Source organism: Hemibagrus wyckioides, linkage group LG20 (assembly GCF_019097595.1).
Source record: "Hemibagrus wyckioides isolate EC202008001 linkage group LG20, SWU_Hwy_1.0, whole genome shotgun sequence".
In the NCBI taxonomy this organism is placed as follows: Eukaryota; Metazoa; Chordata; class Actinopteri; order Siluriformes; family Bagridae; genus Hemibagrus; species Hemibagrus wyckioides.
In genome coordinates this window covers 17,880,067-17,896,433 of record NC_080729.1, presented here as the reverse complement: position 1 = coordinate 17,896,433, position 16,367 = coordinate 17,880,067, and the positions used below count along the sequence as shown (strand labels likewise).

General features: G+C 43.7%; 2 protein-coding genes across 6 annotated transcripts in view; one reads left to right on the top strand and one right to left on the bottom strand.

The window, feature by feature from the left end:
- zcchc2 (zinc finger, CCHC domain containing 2) overlaps nucleotides 1–4,981 on the top strand; it is a 29,077-nt gene extending 24,096 nt beyond the window's left edge. For 2 of the 5 annotated variants that reach the window (XM_058418148.1, XM_058418147.1), the window contains exons 12-14: nucleotides 53–148; nucleotides 416–1,456; nucleotides 2,378–4,981. In XM_058418148.1, coding sequence (XP_058274131.1) covers nucleotides 53–148; nucleotides 416–1,456; nucleotides 2,378–2,439 — 1,199 coding nt within the window. In that variant the 3' untranslated portion in view covers nucleotides 2,440–4,981. Of the gene's footprint in view, nucleotides 1–52; nucleotides 149–415; nucleotides 1,976–2,377 lie in introns of those variants that run through there. The other 3 variants (XR_009207459.1, XM_058418150.1, XM_058418149.1) reach the window with 3 other exon arrangements.
- A 106-nt stretch (nucleotides 4,982–5,087) lies between these two features.
- exoc3 (exocyst complex component 3) lies at nucleotides 5,088–14,196 on the bottom strand. Its single transcript, XM_058418156.1, has 14 exons — nucleotides 14,058–14,196; nucleotides 12,234–12,395; nucleotides 11,854–12,073; nucleotides 11,057–11,738; nucleotides 9,914–10,031; nucleotides 9,283–9,408; nucleotides 9,082–9,182; nucleotides 8,887–8,997; nucleotides 8,663–8,804; nucleotides 8,015–8,137; nucleotides 7,757–7,918; nucleotides 6,787–6,908; nucleotides 5,989–6,712; nucleotides 5,088–5,718 (listed from the first exon to the last, which is right to left on the bottom strand). Exons 2-13 carry the CDS (start codon nucleotides 12,375–12,377, stop codon nucleotides 6,520–6,522), a joined length of 2,244 nt encoding a protein of 747 aa, XP_058274139.1. The 5' UTR covers nucleotides 12,378–12,395; nucleotides 14,058–14,196; the 3' UTR covers nucleotides 5,088–5,718; nucleotides 5,989–6,519.
- Nucleotides 14,197–16,367: the final 2,171 nt, after the last annotated feature.

The following is a 16,367-nucleotide window of genomic DNA, read 5'->3' as shown; positions in this document are numbered from 1 at the left end:
AAATCAGATTTACATGCACACTGTGTGTGTGTCCGCATTGTTTTTATCAAAGCTTCAGGCAGGGACACATACGGAGACACGTCTTCAGAGAGCTCCAACTCGGTGCCGTCGAGCCCCGTCCACCATCAGCGCAGCCTGGAAACACAAGGTGTCCGATTTACACTCATCACCCACTCATCCCATGCGGCGTCTGCTCTGCCGTGACTAGCGCTCTGTACTGACCAGTAATAGTCAGGGCTAGTAATAATTCCTTGTCCTTGAAAATTCTAACTTGTATCATCCCTTTAATCAGAGCATCACATCGGCATAGATCTGTCACTGTAGGGAAGCATTATCTGTTTGGGATCAGAGATCAGGCATCAAGAAGCATGTGAATGCTGTAGTTTTTAAGTGTGTGTGTGTGTGTGTTCCACAGACACCGAGAGTCAGTCTGATAACTCCGTCCCAGAGCCAGCTGACACGCCCCGCCTCCCACAAGGGCAAGGCACAGGCAGGAAGGCGGTCGCCATGGTGAACCCACTGGTGGCGGAGCCGGAGCGTGCAGGTGCAGATGTACAGCCACACCCCTCTGCTGTAGTGGAGCTGGCGCTGACCTCGTGCCTCCCTTACGCCCTGCAGTACAGCACAGCGCACAGAGACGCAGGCAAACCCGGAGAGAGCAAACTCACCATCACAATCCCTTTGGGCAAGCAGGATACCAGGCCCAGCATGGCCGTCCCCGGAGACCCCACCCAGTGCCCGCTGCCGCCTGCCTTCCCTGAGCCAGCTCAGCTTCAGGCTCCGCCCAGCACCGTTGCTGCTCCGGGGAAACCCTGTGCCAAGGCCAGTGCTCAGCCACAGGGCCCTCACACACCATCCGGTTTAGTCCAGTGTCCTGTCGCTAGCACTATGATACCCAGCTCCACCCCCCTACCGCCCCCTGTTAGCATGCCTGCCCCGAGCGAGAATGCTGCATACATCAATAGCACTGCACAGTCACAACAAACAGGCTGCAACACCTGCGGTTGCCGGGGTACCTGCGGAGGCAGTGGAGCTCACCAGTCTCCTGCCAGCTTCTTCCTTCCAGCACATCCCACACGCCAGATGTTCGGTCCACCCACCCCGTTCTTCCAACTAGCACCTTCGCTGTGCAGTACCACCTTCCCTACACAGGGTCACCAAGGGAACGGGACACCGCTGCCCTTCTACGCCCACACGTCTCCAAGCGCCGCCTTCGCCAGCAGCGCACTCCTGCACGCCCACTCGGACCACCTGATGCCCGCGCAGCCCGGCTACGCCACCCTGCCCCAGGTCGCACCGTTTGCGCGCTTCTACCCGCCTGTCTTCCCTCCCGTGGGTGCCATGTCCGGCGCCGGAGGAATAAAGAAGAGCGGCGCCGTGTCCTGCTATAACTGCGGCATGAGCGGTCACTACGCACAAGACTGCAAGCAGCCGTCCATGGACGCCGGGCAGCCAGGTAACGCCAGTGCCAGGAGGTGACGAGTATCTCCGCCGTCTACATCGTAATCTATTTGCGTTTTTTTTTTTTTTTTTTTGCGTTTGAGTATTTGGAGACTCACCGTGCCCCTGGATAAGCCAGGAACAGAATTTATTTTGTCAAATACGCAAGTTTTGTAATGTACACGTTTGTATGTCCTTAATTTGTCAACAACGTCGTGCCCACAGGTCCGGTTCATTTGTGCTCGGCTCTAAAGAAAACGTTTTTATCGGTAGGAGACACGTTGCAGAGACATGGTTAGAGCGCTTGTCTTATTGTAGAGGTTAGAGTTTCGATCTGTTGCTATGGCGATACACCTCAGCTAAAGCAGCGATCAGATCGAACCCACAGAGACGCCGATTAGGACGTTGGGACCTATTATTTCTGGTCACTTTTACTTTATCTAAGCAAACCTGTGAATTCAGGAGCCTTGTTCTGTTAAGCCAATAGAAAACACGTGAGCGAGACTGCAGGTCATTTGGTTACAAAAAAAATAAATAAATGGAGGAGTTGCTTATTTTTATGACATACTGCGACAATATCTGACTTTAGACTCACTGCTTTCTTCCCAGTGGCCAAATCAAACCAAGATACTCCGTCATGTCCGTCAGAAACAGTCAAGGATATTAAACCTAAAATGTTACAAATAATGCTTATGCTAATCAGTGTTCACGACGCCTCTGCAATTCAACCCTGTTTTCTTTAGAGCAGAATAAACAAAACACGGGCACAATTTTGACCAACTGACCTGCTCACAAGTTCATAACCTCCGTTTTATAGTATCTGATGACCACAATGTTAACATAAAGAGAAAAGAAAAGAAACCTGTGTGAAATGTGTTGCTGCTCCTCTGAGCCGTGTGTGTGTCTTGTGCTTGTGTTATATGTGTGTGTTTTTCAGGTGGCTTCCGGCTTAAGTATGTCGCCCCGCATTCGTCGGAGACACTAGACAAAGCCGATTGACAGCGAGCCGAGGACCAAGGAGACGCTCTGTCTCACTTTCTATATTAAACACACCAGAGCTCGTATGTTAAAGCGATGGCATTCGCGTGTGTGTGTGTGTGTGTGTTATTTGTATTAGTCACCTTTATAAGCTTAAATCTTGATTTTTATTTTTTTTTTTTCTTTCTCTCTCTGCGGGGACAAACCTGCTCCGAAAATTCCTCCATGAACATTTTTTTGTCCCGTAGCGTAGATTTATCCAAGGCCGCCGCTCCAATCAGGACACTGAGACAGGTTTCGATTTTTTTGAGCAGTGCTTCCATGTGTCCGTTTAGCCAGGACGCGTACACTGAAGTCCTCACATTTCGAGCTGAAACACTACAAAGGAGTCGCTTAAACTTGAGTAATTATCCTCCGTTAGGTTTGCTTTGGGGTTTTTTTTGGGAAATGGACATTTTATTACAGCCCGAGAAAAGGCTTTGAGAATCTTTTATACTTGCAGCTAAAAAGAAAAAGATAAGTTTATTTACTGTTTGTTTGGAAAGAGTACTTTTTTTTTTCTTTTTTTTTTTTTTTTAATCGATAGTCATTGAAAGGAACAGGATTTTTGTTTTTGTTTTGTTTTTTTTTTTGTTGTAAAGACTACATACTTTTCAATGTGAGTTTTCTGAATGTAAAACACATAACTAAAGTCAGACGTCGTACTGTGAAAAAGTTGTCTCACGCCGCCACGTGCTCCGCTAGAACCCTTTGGACGTGATGCACTAATAGTATTGTTGCCTGCCTCTGTGTGTGTGAGAGTGTGTGTGTGTGTGTGTGTGTGTGCGCACGCCAGGTATGAAAGTGCGCTGATCTTTACAGCGTAAGAGGCGCTAGCGTTAGTAATTGCGTTCGTCCAGTAGGGGGCGCCTCTGTGACAGATGCATGACGCATGCGTTTTTATGCTGAACTTCGCACAGACTTTATCAGCAGCAGCACAAAGCGAGCGAACGTCCCGCAGGAAGACAGTGTCCTCGCTGCCGAACCGCGAGTCCAGGGGGGTGGAGTCAGACCTGATCCGATGCTGAAACATTTATTTACAATATGCCCTACAGTGTGCTCTCATCTAACCAGAACCACACGGAGTTGTCTCCACTCCATTTTTTAAGTCCAGGCAGGTGGGAGGAGCCAGATCAGGTCTGACTCCACCTCTTGGACTTGTGGGTTATATTGCACTCAAGTAGGAGGAGCCAGATCAGGTCTGACTCCACCTCCTGGACTTTTTGTTCAAATCTGTCCAAGTAGGAGGAGCCAAATCAGGACTGACTCCACCTCTTGGACTTGTGGGTTAAATTACACCCAAGTAAAAGGAGCCAGATCAGGTCAGACTCCACCTCCTGGACTTTAAGTTCAATTACACTTAAGTAGGAGCCCAATCAGGTCTGTTTGTTCAAATCTGCCCTGGTAGGAGGAGCCAAATCAGATCCGACTCCACCTCCTGGACTTGTGGGTTAAATTTACACCCAAGTAAGAGGAGCCAAATCAGGTCAGACTCCACCTCCTGGACTTTCGAGTTCAATTTACACCCAAGTAGGAGGAGCCAGATCAGGTATTTTTGTTCAGATCTGTCCAGGTAGGCGGAGCCAAATCAGGTCAGACTCCATCTCCTTGACTTTTTGTACAAATCTGTCCAAGTAGGAGGAGCCAAATCAGGTCAGACTCCATCTCCTGGACTTTCGAATTCAATTACACTTACGTAGGAGCCAGATCAGGTCTATTTGTTAAAATCTGTCCAGGTAGGAGGAGCCAAATCAGGTCTGACTCCACCCCCCTTGACTTTCAGTTCTGCAGCGAGGGCTACTCGCCCGCAGCCGGACCACGCCACCGCTCTTGCACTCACATTCAGATTTCGAAACAAGGTCTTTTGTGTGTGTCGCCTCTTTCAAGCCTTATGAATAGAAAAAAACCCGACAAAGACTCGGTTGAGGACGTTGTGGCTACAGAGAGAGCGAGGAAAGGAGACCATGTCTCACGATGGAGATTTATTTTTCACTTTTTTGAGGATGTCAATGATCCTGCCTGCTTATTAAAACCTTATTTTCTAATTATTAGGTGGCATATATATATATATATATATATATATATATATATATATATATATATATATATATATATATATATTTGTGCTGATTGCCACACAATGTTTTGATTTCAGAAGTCTTAGTTTGTGTAAGTTGTGTATTCAGTCTCGAGGTTGTGATCATTTCTTTAAGAAAAAAAAACAAACTAAAAGAAAGAACGAACAAAAGCATATCTTAAATTGCCAAAGCCACAGAAATATTTTTTTTCTCTGGAGAGATTTGGCTTGTTTTTTTGTTTTTTTTTTGTACTGATAAGAGTCAGGATGTCATTTTGATGTTCATTCGAACCCGACTGAGAACCTGAGGCCTTTAAAATTGTTGCAGATTGGCAGACGTTTGGCTGGTGACTTGCATTTTTATGCCAGGCATTGCCTTTATAATAAACCTTTATTATTATTGATAATATTATTATTATTATTGTTATTATTTTGGTTTGCATGTCGTGAGATGTTCAGTTTCGAATCGAACTTTAAAAAGACGAACCCAGGAAGCTGCCAACTGTATTAGTCAAAAACTTTTAAAAGGTGTAAAAGGTTTACGATGCTGTACTGTATAAAAAGAGTCTGTTTTTATTTAGGCCTCGGAGATTGTTTATCGTATTTCATATGTAAATGTTGATTAACATGGAGGTTACAATTTATCTCTGATCGTATTTGCATTTTAAGCAAATGGAGCATTTTCTCTGTTGAATTATTAGCAATAAATGTTCAAGAAAAAAAAAACTAAAATACTCAGGAGTGTCTTGCTGTGTGTAACGTTGTACAGCCATCCTTCTTCTTCTTCCGGCTTTTCCCTTCAGGGGTCACCACAGCGAATCATCTCTCTCCACCTATCCCTATCTTCTGCATCCTCAACACTTGCACCCACTGGCTTCATATCTTCATTTATTCCATCCATATACCTCCTCTTTGCCTCTTGCCTGGTAGCTCCATGTCCAACATTCTTCTACCAATACACTCACTCTCTCTCCTCTGAACATGTCCAAACCATCTTAATCTGGCCTCTCTAACTTTGTCCCCATGAGACGTACTCATTCCTAATCCTGTCCAACCTTCACTCCCAAAGAGAACCTCAACATCTTCAGCTCTGCTACCTCCAGCTCTGACTCCTGTCTCTTCCTCAGTGACACTGCCTCTGGACCATACAGCACGGCCGGTCTCACCACTGTCTTCTACAGCCACTAGGGGGCAGAATATCACAATTAATTGAAGAAACTGTACACAAATCTTCTTTATGGTAGATTTGGGGACTTGGGGTGAAATCCTTAATATTAATTCATTTAAGAAAGTGTGTATAATTAATAGTTTTTATATAGTAAGGATTTTCACTTAAACCTGTTGCTGATAAACAATTGAAGGCTGAGCTCGTGCATGTTAATAATGATATATTAAAAATAATATATAATATAAATAATGTAAATAATTCACTTTTAATAAGCAAAAACAGGTACCTAAGAGAGGTTTCCTGGTCGCCATAGCAACCTGTGACACGTTATAGACACCACTACGATCTGTGTGTGTATTTATAACTCGCAACGACGTCTTGAAATAGTGTTAATTATTATTTTATTCATCTGAATCGATTTTTTTTTGGTCTATTTTGGCTCTCATTAACTTTACAGCATTGTTATATTCCATGCACTCAGAGTCACAGTGTTTCACACGTCATGAAGGAATCATCGAGTCACGCGTGTAAACAGGAAGTGCGAGTGTTACAGGTGGCTCCTGGAACAAAAAAGTGTGGCATGAAGGTCAGGCTGTGACTTGATTTCTTTCCCAAAGGATCACACAGAAGCTGGGAGCTGCTGGAGAAATGATTATCCGGTCTTCAGGGAAGGAGGTGCAGGATCATTTTAGTATTTAAAAGAAAACAAAACACACACATCTAAGGGTTTTCTGTACACACGTCTTTCCCTCTTTTTGCCATCCTGATGATGATGATGAAGATGAAGTGTTCCGATAAGGCCAAACGGGTCAGTGGGTTATTTCAACAGTTTAGGCACGGCCATTGCCGTCATGGTTGCCGTGATGGTTGGCACGGTGATTTCCTTGAAGATGGGCAGTGTGTTAGGGGAGACGGACGGTTTGCTCTGGTTCAGCGTTTCGATGATCATCTGCCGCGTGTCACGGGTGGCGTCTCCTCGGACCGCCAGCAAGGCCAGGATGTGCTCCTCCCTACACACACACACGTTTTAGTCACTCCCACATGACAGACCTGCTGAAGGTAAACACAGGAAGTTAAGGCTTACCTGATATCCGGGTACTTGGAGACCAGTGTGGATACTTCCAGGAAGAGAAGGGTGGGGTCGGTCAGCTTGAACACCTCCGCTATGGCAGAGATGGAGCCGCACAGCCAGTCTGTGTCCTCTCCCTGAGCACAGTCACACAGGCATTATAACTCATTAGATCCATTCCGCATTATAACCACTTATAAGCATAAACACAAATACCGTTATTAAAGCCATTATAATCTCTGTAACTAATCATTAATACCTCTTATAAGCAATCAACATTCTAACTCCTTACATTTGTTATAACCTCAACCAACATTATAAATACTTTAAAGAAACTTTACGACCCCTTACAACCAATCATTATAACCTCTTATAATCCATCTGTATAACTACTGTATAAGCAATCATTATCTTTAATAACTAATCGTTAACACCTCTTATAAGCAATCATAATCTGTATAACTAATCATTAATACCTCTTATTAGCAATCAACAGTCTAACTCCTTACATTCGTTATAACCTCAATCAACATTATAACCACTTTACATTACAACTCCTTATAACCAATCATTATAACCATTTATAATCCATCTGTATCACTACTGTATAAGCAATCAATAACTTTAATAACGTATCATTAATACCTCTTGTAAGCAATTATAATCTCTATAACTGATCATTAATACCTCTTATAAGCAATCAACAATCAATCCTTAAATTCGTTCTAAACTCAATCAACAGTCTCCTTATAATCTATCATTATAACCACTTATAACCAATAACCACTTTAACACCTTATAACCAGTCTTATTTTCAAGCGATCAAAACAACACCTTGCCATTAGTTAGCATTATAAGCTGTTATGAGCAATCAGCATTGTAGGTGATCCGCATTATAAGCGCTTATAAGTGTAACATTTTCCATGCAAATCATCACTGTGATCTCTTATAACCTCCTCGCTGCACACAAGAGGAGGAAACTCACAGAAGAGAGCTTTTTGAAGAGAAAGCTGAACTGATCTGCCTCCTTGATCATCCTCTCCGCTCCCTCTTTCCTCTCTTCGGCGTTTTTAAACGTGATGCGTTTCTGCATGACGGCTTTCAGGTATTCCACCACCACGCGCCGGTGAGCCTCCCTCGTCATCTCCTACACACACACACACACATTAATTTGGACTTATTCTAAGAGCTAAAAGCAGAGAAAAATATAACTAATCCTAAATACCCAGTATGACTTCGCTACCTGATTATAAGGCTTTTTAATTTTGGCGAAGTCGTTGAAGTAATCCTCCACGGTCACGCAGATGGTGTCCACCGCATGAGAGCCGGTCAACCACTTCCGGGTCATCAGCTCGTTCAGATGATTCTGTTAGACACGAGAGAATAATGTTTCTGGGGTTTTCTGTCACATGACCAGTTGCGCTTTTTATCTTATTAACTTTAAGTAGCCTTTATTTGTCACATATACATTACTGCACAATGAATTCTTTCTTCACATATCCCATAATTTGGAGGGTTGGGGTCAGAGCACAGGGTCAGCCATGATGCAGCACCCCTGGGCCTTGCTCAAGGGCCCCAGCTTGGCGGTGCTGGGGCTCGAACCCTGACCTTCTGATCAACAACCCAGAGCCTTAACCACTTGAGCTACCACTGTATATAGCTAATGATCATTACTTCTTGTGTGAATGGATGTTCAACATGAAATAAAAAGGGTAATAGTTGAAAAAGTGCTGTGGTATAAGAGGAATAAAACACTTCAACTTGTTTTGGTAGAACATCACTCCTGGAAACACAAAGCTTTTCAGCAGTGACAGTTTTACATTTTAGCTGTTACTACTACTACTACTATTACAGACAAGCTATGCCCACAAGAGATGTCCATCTGTCTTACTTCCAAATCCAGGAAGACTTCATCCAATAAGAACTGGCAACCCTCCTTGGCCACTTCATTCAGGGTTTTTTCGATGGCTGCGTCGCTCGGGTTGGTCTCGGTCGACTGCGAGTATTTCCGTTTCAGACTATTTATAGATTCCCTGACGGAAAGAACGGAAACAGAAATATTGTGAAGATCGAAAGGATGACCCGTATCGCATTGTTAAGAAAAACGATACGCACTTAAAGGTCTGGCAGTTATTGATGATGGCGATCATGTACTGGACGTAACACTGCGGGAGCTGACGATCCTTCAAGTGCTCCTCCTTGTACGCGATGGCCTCGTCCCTGTACCTGGAAAAAAAAAAACACGGCTGCGTCAGAAGACGGGATTCTTCACGGAATATGTAAGAAATGGGATGGACTCGGAACTCTGACCTGATGAGGAAGGAGTTCATCTGTTTCAGACACAGCATCAGAACCTGCTCTTTGAACGTCTCGTTGATCTGAGCCGCCACTTGTAGGTTCTGTTCGAACATCTGTAACGAGACGCGAGCAGTGAGATTTGAAGCACGCAGTACAAATGAGCTGGGACTGGAGGAGAACCGGAACTGGAGCAGAACCGGGACAAGTGTGTACCTGGAAGACGATGGCAGGTAGAGTGGTCTGGTAGTAGCCGTCCTGATCCGCCTCGGGCTCCGTCTCCTTCTGCCAGTCCTTCTTATCTGTTTCCAGAGCTTTCCGCAGCCAGCCTGTGATGTTCGACTGTTACAGCGAGGTGAAAGGTGTATTAGATACAGACCTTCATCCTTTTCTTTTTTTTTTTTTTTTGGATGTGCATGATAGAAAAATCATCCGTGACTGAAAGGTGTGATGTCATGCAGCCAAGCATAAAGGTACAGAAGTGGATTATTGTCCATTTTTATTTTTTAAAGTGCACTTTTTATCCATTTATGATTATATTAAAGCATAAAGCATAAAGCAGCTATAAACATTCTTTCTTTATTTATTATTTTTAATCTTAGTAACTGAAAAAAAGCTTCATCTGACACTGGAGACTCCTTCCAAAAACTCGAAAACAAATAATATATTATATTATAAATAAAATAAATCTCCTTACTATCTCCTCCTAATAATATGAAGATTATTTTTCATCTTTTTACAGTTTTTTTTAAATCTGGGTTAGATTATGTGAGAATCCTCTATATGAGTCCCTTCAGGTGTTGTTGCTATAGAAACGACAACACAATGCAAAACAATGCAAACTCACAGTGAAAGTGGCCAGGTATTTCCCGAGCAGTTGGTTTACCACATCCTCAGGCAGCAGAGGCTCCAGCAGCTTGGCGTCACACTCTGGGGACAGATCTGGATGGCCCATCATCTCCACACTACAAAAACAACACACAAAAAAACACTGAAACGTGTATCGAGCACCACGGCAAGCAGAATCAAGGGTACGAGACAGGAGGAAAGAAACTTAACGAAGTCCACTAAAATGAGAAACGGTGCTGGATCAAGCGCTATAGTCGTATAAATGACAAAGGTGGAAGCCATTTTGTTCAGTTTAACCAAATATACAGTGATTAATGTCTATTAATTTATTTAATTAATTCATTAATTTTATTAATTAACTAGCACTGCACATTCTGCAATATATTATCCACTAGGCTCTTATTAAAAAATTATATTTTTATTTTTATTTTCATTCATAATCATATTTTATTCAATTAGACAGCTTTTTTTTAGTCTTTCGGTCCGTATTTTTTATCCCTGATTTTTTTTTTATACGCTAGCATTTAAATTTGAGGATCTATACGCGCTAATCGCAAAGAATCTGGCAACCTCAAAGGTCACTGACGTAACTTCTGAATACGGCTCACAGGGTATAGACACTCGATGACGCGGAAAATAGAATCAGCGTCATTATCTGCACACAATAAGAGTCTGACTGAAACAAGAAAAAACACACACACACACAAAGGGGAGAAATAGAGAGAGATGTGTATATATATTGCAAACAAGGAGAGAGTTAACAGGATCTGTGCTGTTTATAGCCGGTAATCCTCGCGTGAATGAAACGCGCTAGTTAAACATAAAGCACGCCGGCGGGGGTTTCGTCTGCGGACGTGTTTATCCACAGGTCTCAACCTGATCGTCCCTGAACAATGCATGCAGGTGCTGCAAGACAAATACGCCTTACAACTGAAGAAGGTTGGAAGAAAACGGTGCCACCTGTTACTGTGTGTGTTTGTGTGTGTTACATTACAGATAAGAATCTCTGAAGTCATCCTGATTCGATTCGATTCGAATGTGATTCAGTTCAATTCAGTTCTCAGTTGATTCCTGATTCACAAATCTTGATTTCTGATCTTCTCTAGGCTTTAAGAAGTATAAAAAAACGAGCAATATTCACCTTTTGTACGTGTTGAGCACCCAGGTGAGCAGAGACACGATCTCGTTGGGCTCCAGGTCGTCTTCGGCAAGCTCCTGGACACGTGAGGACACAGCTCTGTGGTAGAGGTCCAGGAACAGGCGGAAGGTGTCGTAGTGTGGTGGGAAGCATTGGACCACCAGGTTCTTGACGATGAGGAGGTCGTCCAGGACGTAGCGGCGTGTGATCTCCAGCAGGCGCACCAGCCACATCTTGTCGGATTGCCGGGTCTCGGCCTGCGCGCTCTCGATGCGGCCGCTCACCATGCCCTCTAGAACCACGCTCATGCGGTTCTTCCAGTGCTTGGGACGGCCCGGAGGGAGGAAGGAGGTCTGGCGGTTGCGCTCCAGCATGCGACGGTCCACCTTCTCCTCACGCTCGATGATGCGCACAGCTGACACTAGCATGGTAGGGTCGCGCCGAACGGTGACCAGGGCACGCTGCAGGACCAGCCACAGCTGTTTAGCGAGCTCGTCAGAGAGGCCTTGAACCTCACCGAAGTAAGCTCCGATGAGGCCCGGCTCAGGTGCGCTCCTGCTGTCCAGTCGGTGCTGCTCGTACAGCAGGTTGTCACGTGTGCACTCCAGGTCCATGAGTCGACGGTGTGCTTGCAGCAGCTCACCACGCTCGATCAGCTCACGTGTCTCCTGCACAATCTCCGGCACTAATGTAGGGATTACATCACGTTACAGGCATACGTCTCCACTAAAGCTAGCACACTGCAAACTAACATACGTGGAAAAAATCTTATTTGAGATGAGCTGTGAGCTCGGGTTCACCTGAAAAGATGTTCTTGAGGTTCTCCACTGCGGAGGCCAGCTGACTGTGCTGCACCACGGCCTCCTTGACGTCCTTCAGGTTCTCAATGGTGTTGATGCTCTGCCTCCAGTCCTTACTGACGTCAGCCAGCGAGTTCTGGATGTCCTTGACGTCACACAGGGCGTTGTGCAGCTGCGTCAGGCCTGTGCGCACTCCGTCCAACTGAGACTGGATGGCTGCCTGTGAGAGGAAGACAAGGAGGTAATCTTAGAATCGCCTTATTGACAGCTTGATGCATAGCAACATTACATAAATAGAACACCAAACGTATTCCTTGTCAAAAACTTTCCCAGAAAGCAGGGAGTGAATACTTATGCAAAGCACTACAAAACACCCTTACCTTAAGCCTGGCCTCTACAGACGCCTTCTTGCGTGCCTCTCTGCGTCTGTACTGCTCCACTTTGTCCAGCTGGTCTGAGCGCTGCAGCATCCCGGCCACCCTCTGCACGGCTGTAGCTACCGCCTCCCTGTTCGTCTCCTCCATCGCTGTGACGGGGAAACACTGAAACACCACCAGAGAATGATTTAAAGTGATGCACTAATTTAAGGAAACATCATGTAGCTGCATCATCTTGTAGTCAAAGATTTATTAACTAGCCATTCAGAGATACCAGGAGATAAGCTATGGAAAATTTCTGCCTAAATCCATCACAAACAGTCTCCAGTCTAAACTATACCCGCTTCAAATTGTCTGGAATAGATGGAGATCTGTGGCGGTCTAGAAAAACTCATCAGATTCTTTTCGTCAGTCTGAATTTATTTAATCCGATTGCAGATTCCAAACGCACTGTTTTATGCGTGCCTTAAACTCTGCAATCTGATTTAAATATTCATTTAGATGTACATTACTCACACCGGATCAGGCATAACATTATGACCACTGAGAGGTGATGTAAATAAGACTGATGATCTCCTCATCATGGCACCTGTTAGTGGGTGGGATATATTAGGCAGCAAGTGAAAGTTTTGTCCTCAAAGTTGATGTGTTAGAGGCAGGAAAAATGGACAAGTGTAAGGATTTGAGCGAGTTTGATGAAGGGCCAAATTGTGATGGCTAGACCACTGGATCAGAACATCTCCAAAACTGCAGCTCTTGTGGGGTGTTCCCGGTCTGCAGTGGTCAGTATCTATCAAAAGTGGTCCATGGAAGGAACAGTGGTGAAGGCTGGCCCGTGTGATCCGATCCTACTTTTGCTCAGATTGCTGAAGAAGTTAATGCTGGTTCTGACAGAAAGGTACACAGTGCATGACTGCAGCAAAAGGGGGGACCAACACAATATTGCGCAGGTGGTCATAATGTTATGCCTTATCGGTGTACATTCAAAACTACACACTGCGCATGCGCACACGGTATTTCTGACTCCGACGAAATAAATAAATAAAAAAAGTCGGATTCGAGCGTTTACATGGGCAATGTTATCTTATTTGCCGGATTATTTAGGATCTACACCATCAATGCTTGGTCTCATGTCTTATGATATACTTATAATCCGGTACACTTTCGTAGGAATGTTGTCTATTAGATGATGTCAACAGACCACATAAATAAGACCTGACAGTGTGTACTAACATACTGTGTAGCCTTAACAACACAAGGACAATATTTAAGTTGTACAATATAGAAAGAAATGTAGTTATTTATGTACATTTTATATTGTAAGCTGCAGCTGTTTTGTGAATATTACTTCATATATCTAAGCCCACCATTTTGCACGTTAGCTACTTAGCTAGCCAGCTGCACAGACTAAACCAATTTACTTAGTTAATGCACGCTAGATTTCTGAAATAGATATTTGATAAATAAACCTGGAAAAATATATATATTTATATTTTTATTTATTTAACTGAGTGACCACAGATGAGTCAAAACAAACAAACTGGGTGGCTCAGTATATTACAAACAAGCGCTATTTCCTCATTCGGAGTCCCGAAAAGTCCCGCCTCCTGCTCTAGGATTGGTCGATAAGACAGTCGCATACTAGACTATCCAATAAAGTTTGAGATAAAAAACACAAATAGCCAATCACAGAAGAGAAGGTGGGATTTAACCGAATACGGCCTATCTAGGCTACTTCAAAGCTAATGTCTGTGAATAACGACGGCTATTCTTGTCACCTCGCTTTAATTCATACATAGAAGGTAAAAGCCGATGTAAACGACTCACCCAAGGACTGATTAGGTTCCTTACGAGCTATTCGACGCTGCTTGAAGCATTAATTTAATATTTTTGTTTTGCTAGAACATTCTCATCTCATGCTACTACTGCAGACTCTTCCTGGATGCTATATGCGCCGCCCAGCAACAGCAGCTGACAGTCGATGTGTCAATTTAGGTCAAGTCTGCGTTCGTTTTGCGCAATAAGCTGGTTCAGAATCGCATTTTGTTATAACGAAGCTATTTTATTTCAAAATAAATCAAACAATAAATAAAAATGATTTTTAAAAAACACTAAAATGGGAAATTACGTGTTTGTGCATGTAAATTGACTTAAAACGGCACATGTGTGCAATTCGGTTCTTGAAGAATCAGCTCAAAGAGCCGGAGCAAAGAGTCGACTCTTTTGGGAATGACACAATAATAGAAATAATAATAAAAAACATCAATAAAATATCAAGCATCCCTGCATTACCTGTCTGTATGTGTTCGTAAGTCAGCTCTTAGCACTATTAATTAAATTTAATTCAGTGAGCTTTATTAGCATGACTGTAGTGTCTACAATGTTATTAATAACAACTATTAACAACAATAATAATACAATATAAACATGTTATTACATATTTATAATGCATCTCTGAAATCCAAGGATGATGTCTCTTACACACTGGCAGAAATGTTGTCTCTCAGCTCTGAGGCCACAGTGGGAAGACAGTCTCTCCTCTCCAGGGCACTGGGTTTGTCCGTGTTGGCCCTCCTCTCCGGCCAGCCTGTATTTTGTTAAGGTTTTCCTCAGTTTTTGGGTTGGTTACTGTGGTTAAGTAGGTTGCCACTGTGTATTTTCTATTTAGGGCCAGATACGTTTGGGATTTGGTTAGTTCCATTCTGGCCAATAATCTCTGTATTTTTCTTTCTCTTTTGTTTATTTGATTGGGTCTGATTGTGTGGTTCTGTTTGTCCTGAGTCTGTGGTGTTTTGGTGGGTTTAGATGAGGATGGGTCAGTAAGTACATATTTGGAGGTCACTCAAAGATCTATTGTAACATAACATTGCTGTTTGATTACTTATCCCAGCTCTCCACCAAATGGTGATCAAATCAGACGGTGATCAGGGCTAAAACTAGCTGACAGTTAAGGGTCGACTCCCATTCCTCCTCCCCCTCCTCCCATTCAATGCTTTGTTTAAGAGTATCACCTCTAGGCTTTTGCATTGTCACACCAGGGAGTTGACACCTGTGAGGTCTACCTCTCCATGAGGGTTTTTGTTTAAGAGCATCACCTCTAGGCTTTTGTATTGTCACACCTTCAAGGCCCGCCCACTCAAGGCCTTTAAAACTGCAACATATGTTCCTTTTCACCGGACTCGATGACTACAGTACCACCGCAGTGCGTTCTGATCTCCAGTAAAAGATTCCTGCTGAACGCTGCTTCTGAGTCCCCTGGTCTGCTTCAGTGAATTCACAACACTCATCTCTTGGCAGTTCAGTATGTTGGTTTCCAGAAATGAATGGCTCATTTGTGATATTTAACCCTCACCTAACAGAACAGTTAGGTGGATCCAACCTGAACTGAGTGCCTTTATTATCACCACACATACATTACAGCACCTCCCAGCTGAGGAAATTGGGGTCAGAGCGAAGGGACAGCTATGATACAGCACCCCTGGAGCAGGGAGGGTTAAAGGCCTTGCTCAACTGCCCAACAGTGAAGCTTGAACCCGGATCAACAACCCAGAGCCTTAACCATTTGAGCTACCACTGCTCCTTAACCAGTTTAGATTAATACACTGCATGAATGTAATTATACCTGCTGTGTCTTATTAAGAAGATTTATTTCCATTAATCCTGATATAAATTGAATATTTTGATTGGCTCTCCAGGTTACAAGAGCCGACTCGCTAAAACTTGGGTGTAAACTTTTCAACACAGCAGTAATAGTGAGATTATATAACCTGTGAAATTGCTAATATAGTATATCTAATAAGACTAGCATGTAGGCTGTTGTCATTTTTCTGATTCCAACATGTCCTTATTTACACATTTATCTTTTAGATTATATGTTATAAAATACACCGAACTGGCATAACATTATGACCACCTGCGTAATATTGTGTTTTGGTCCCCCTTTTGCTGCCAACACAGCCCTGTGACCCGTCATTCATTGGGTATTCTGACACCTTTCTATCAGAACCAGCATTAACTTCTTCAGCAGTCTGAGCAACAGTAGCTCGTCTGTTCGCTCCCCACGTTCATCAACGAGCCTTAGCCGTCCATGACCCTGTCTCCGGTTCACCACTGTTCCTTCCTTGGACCACTTTTGAT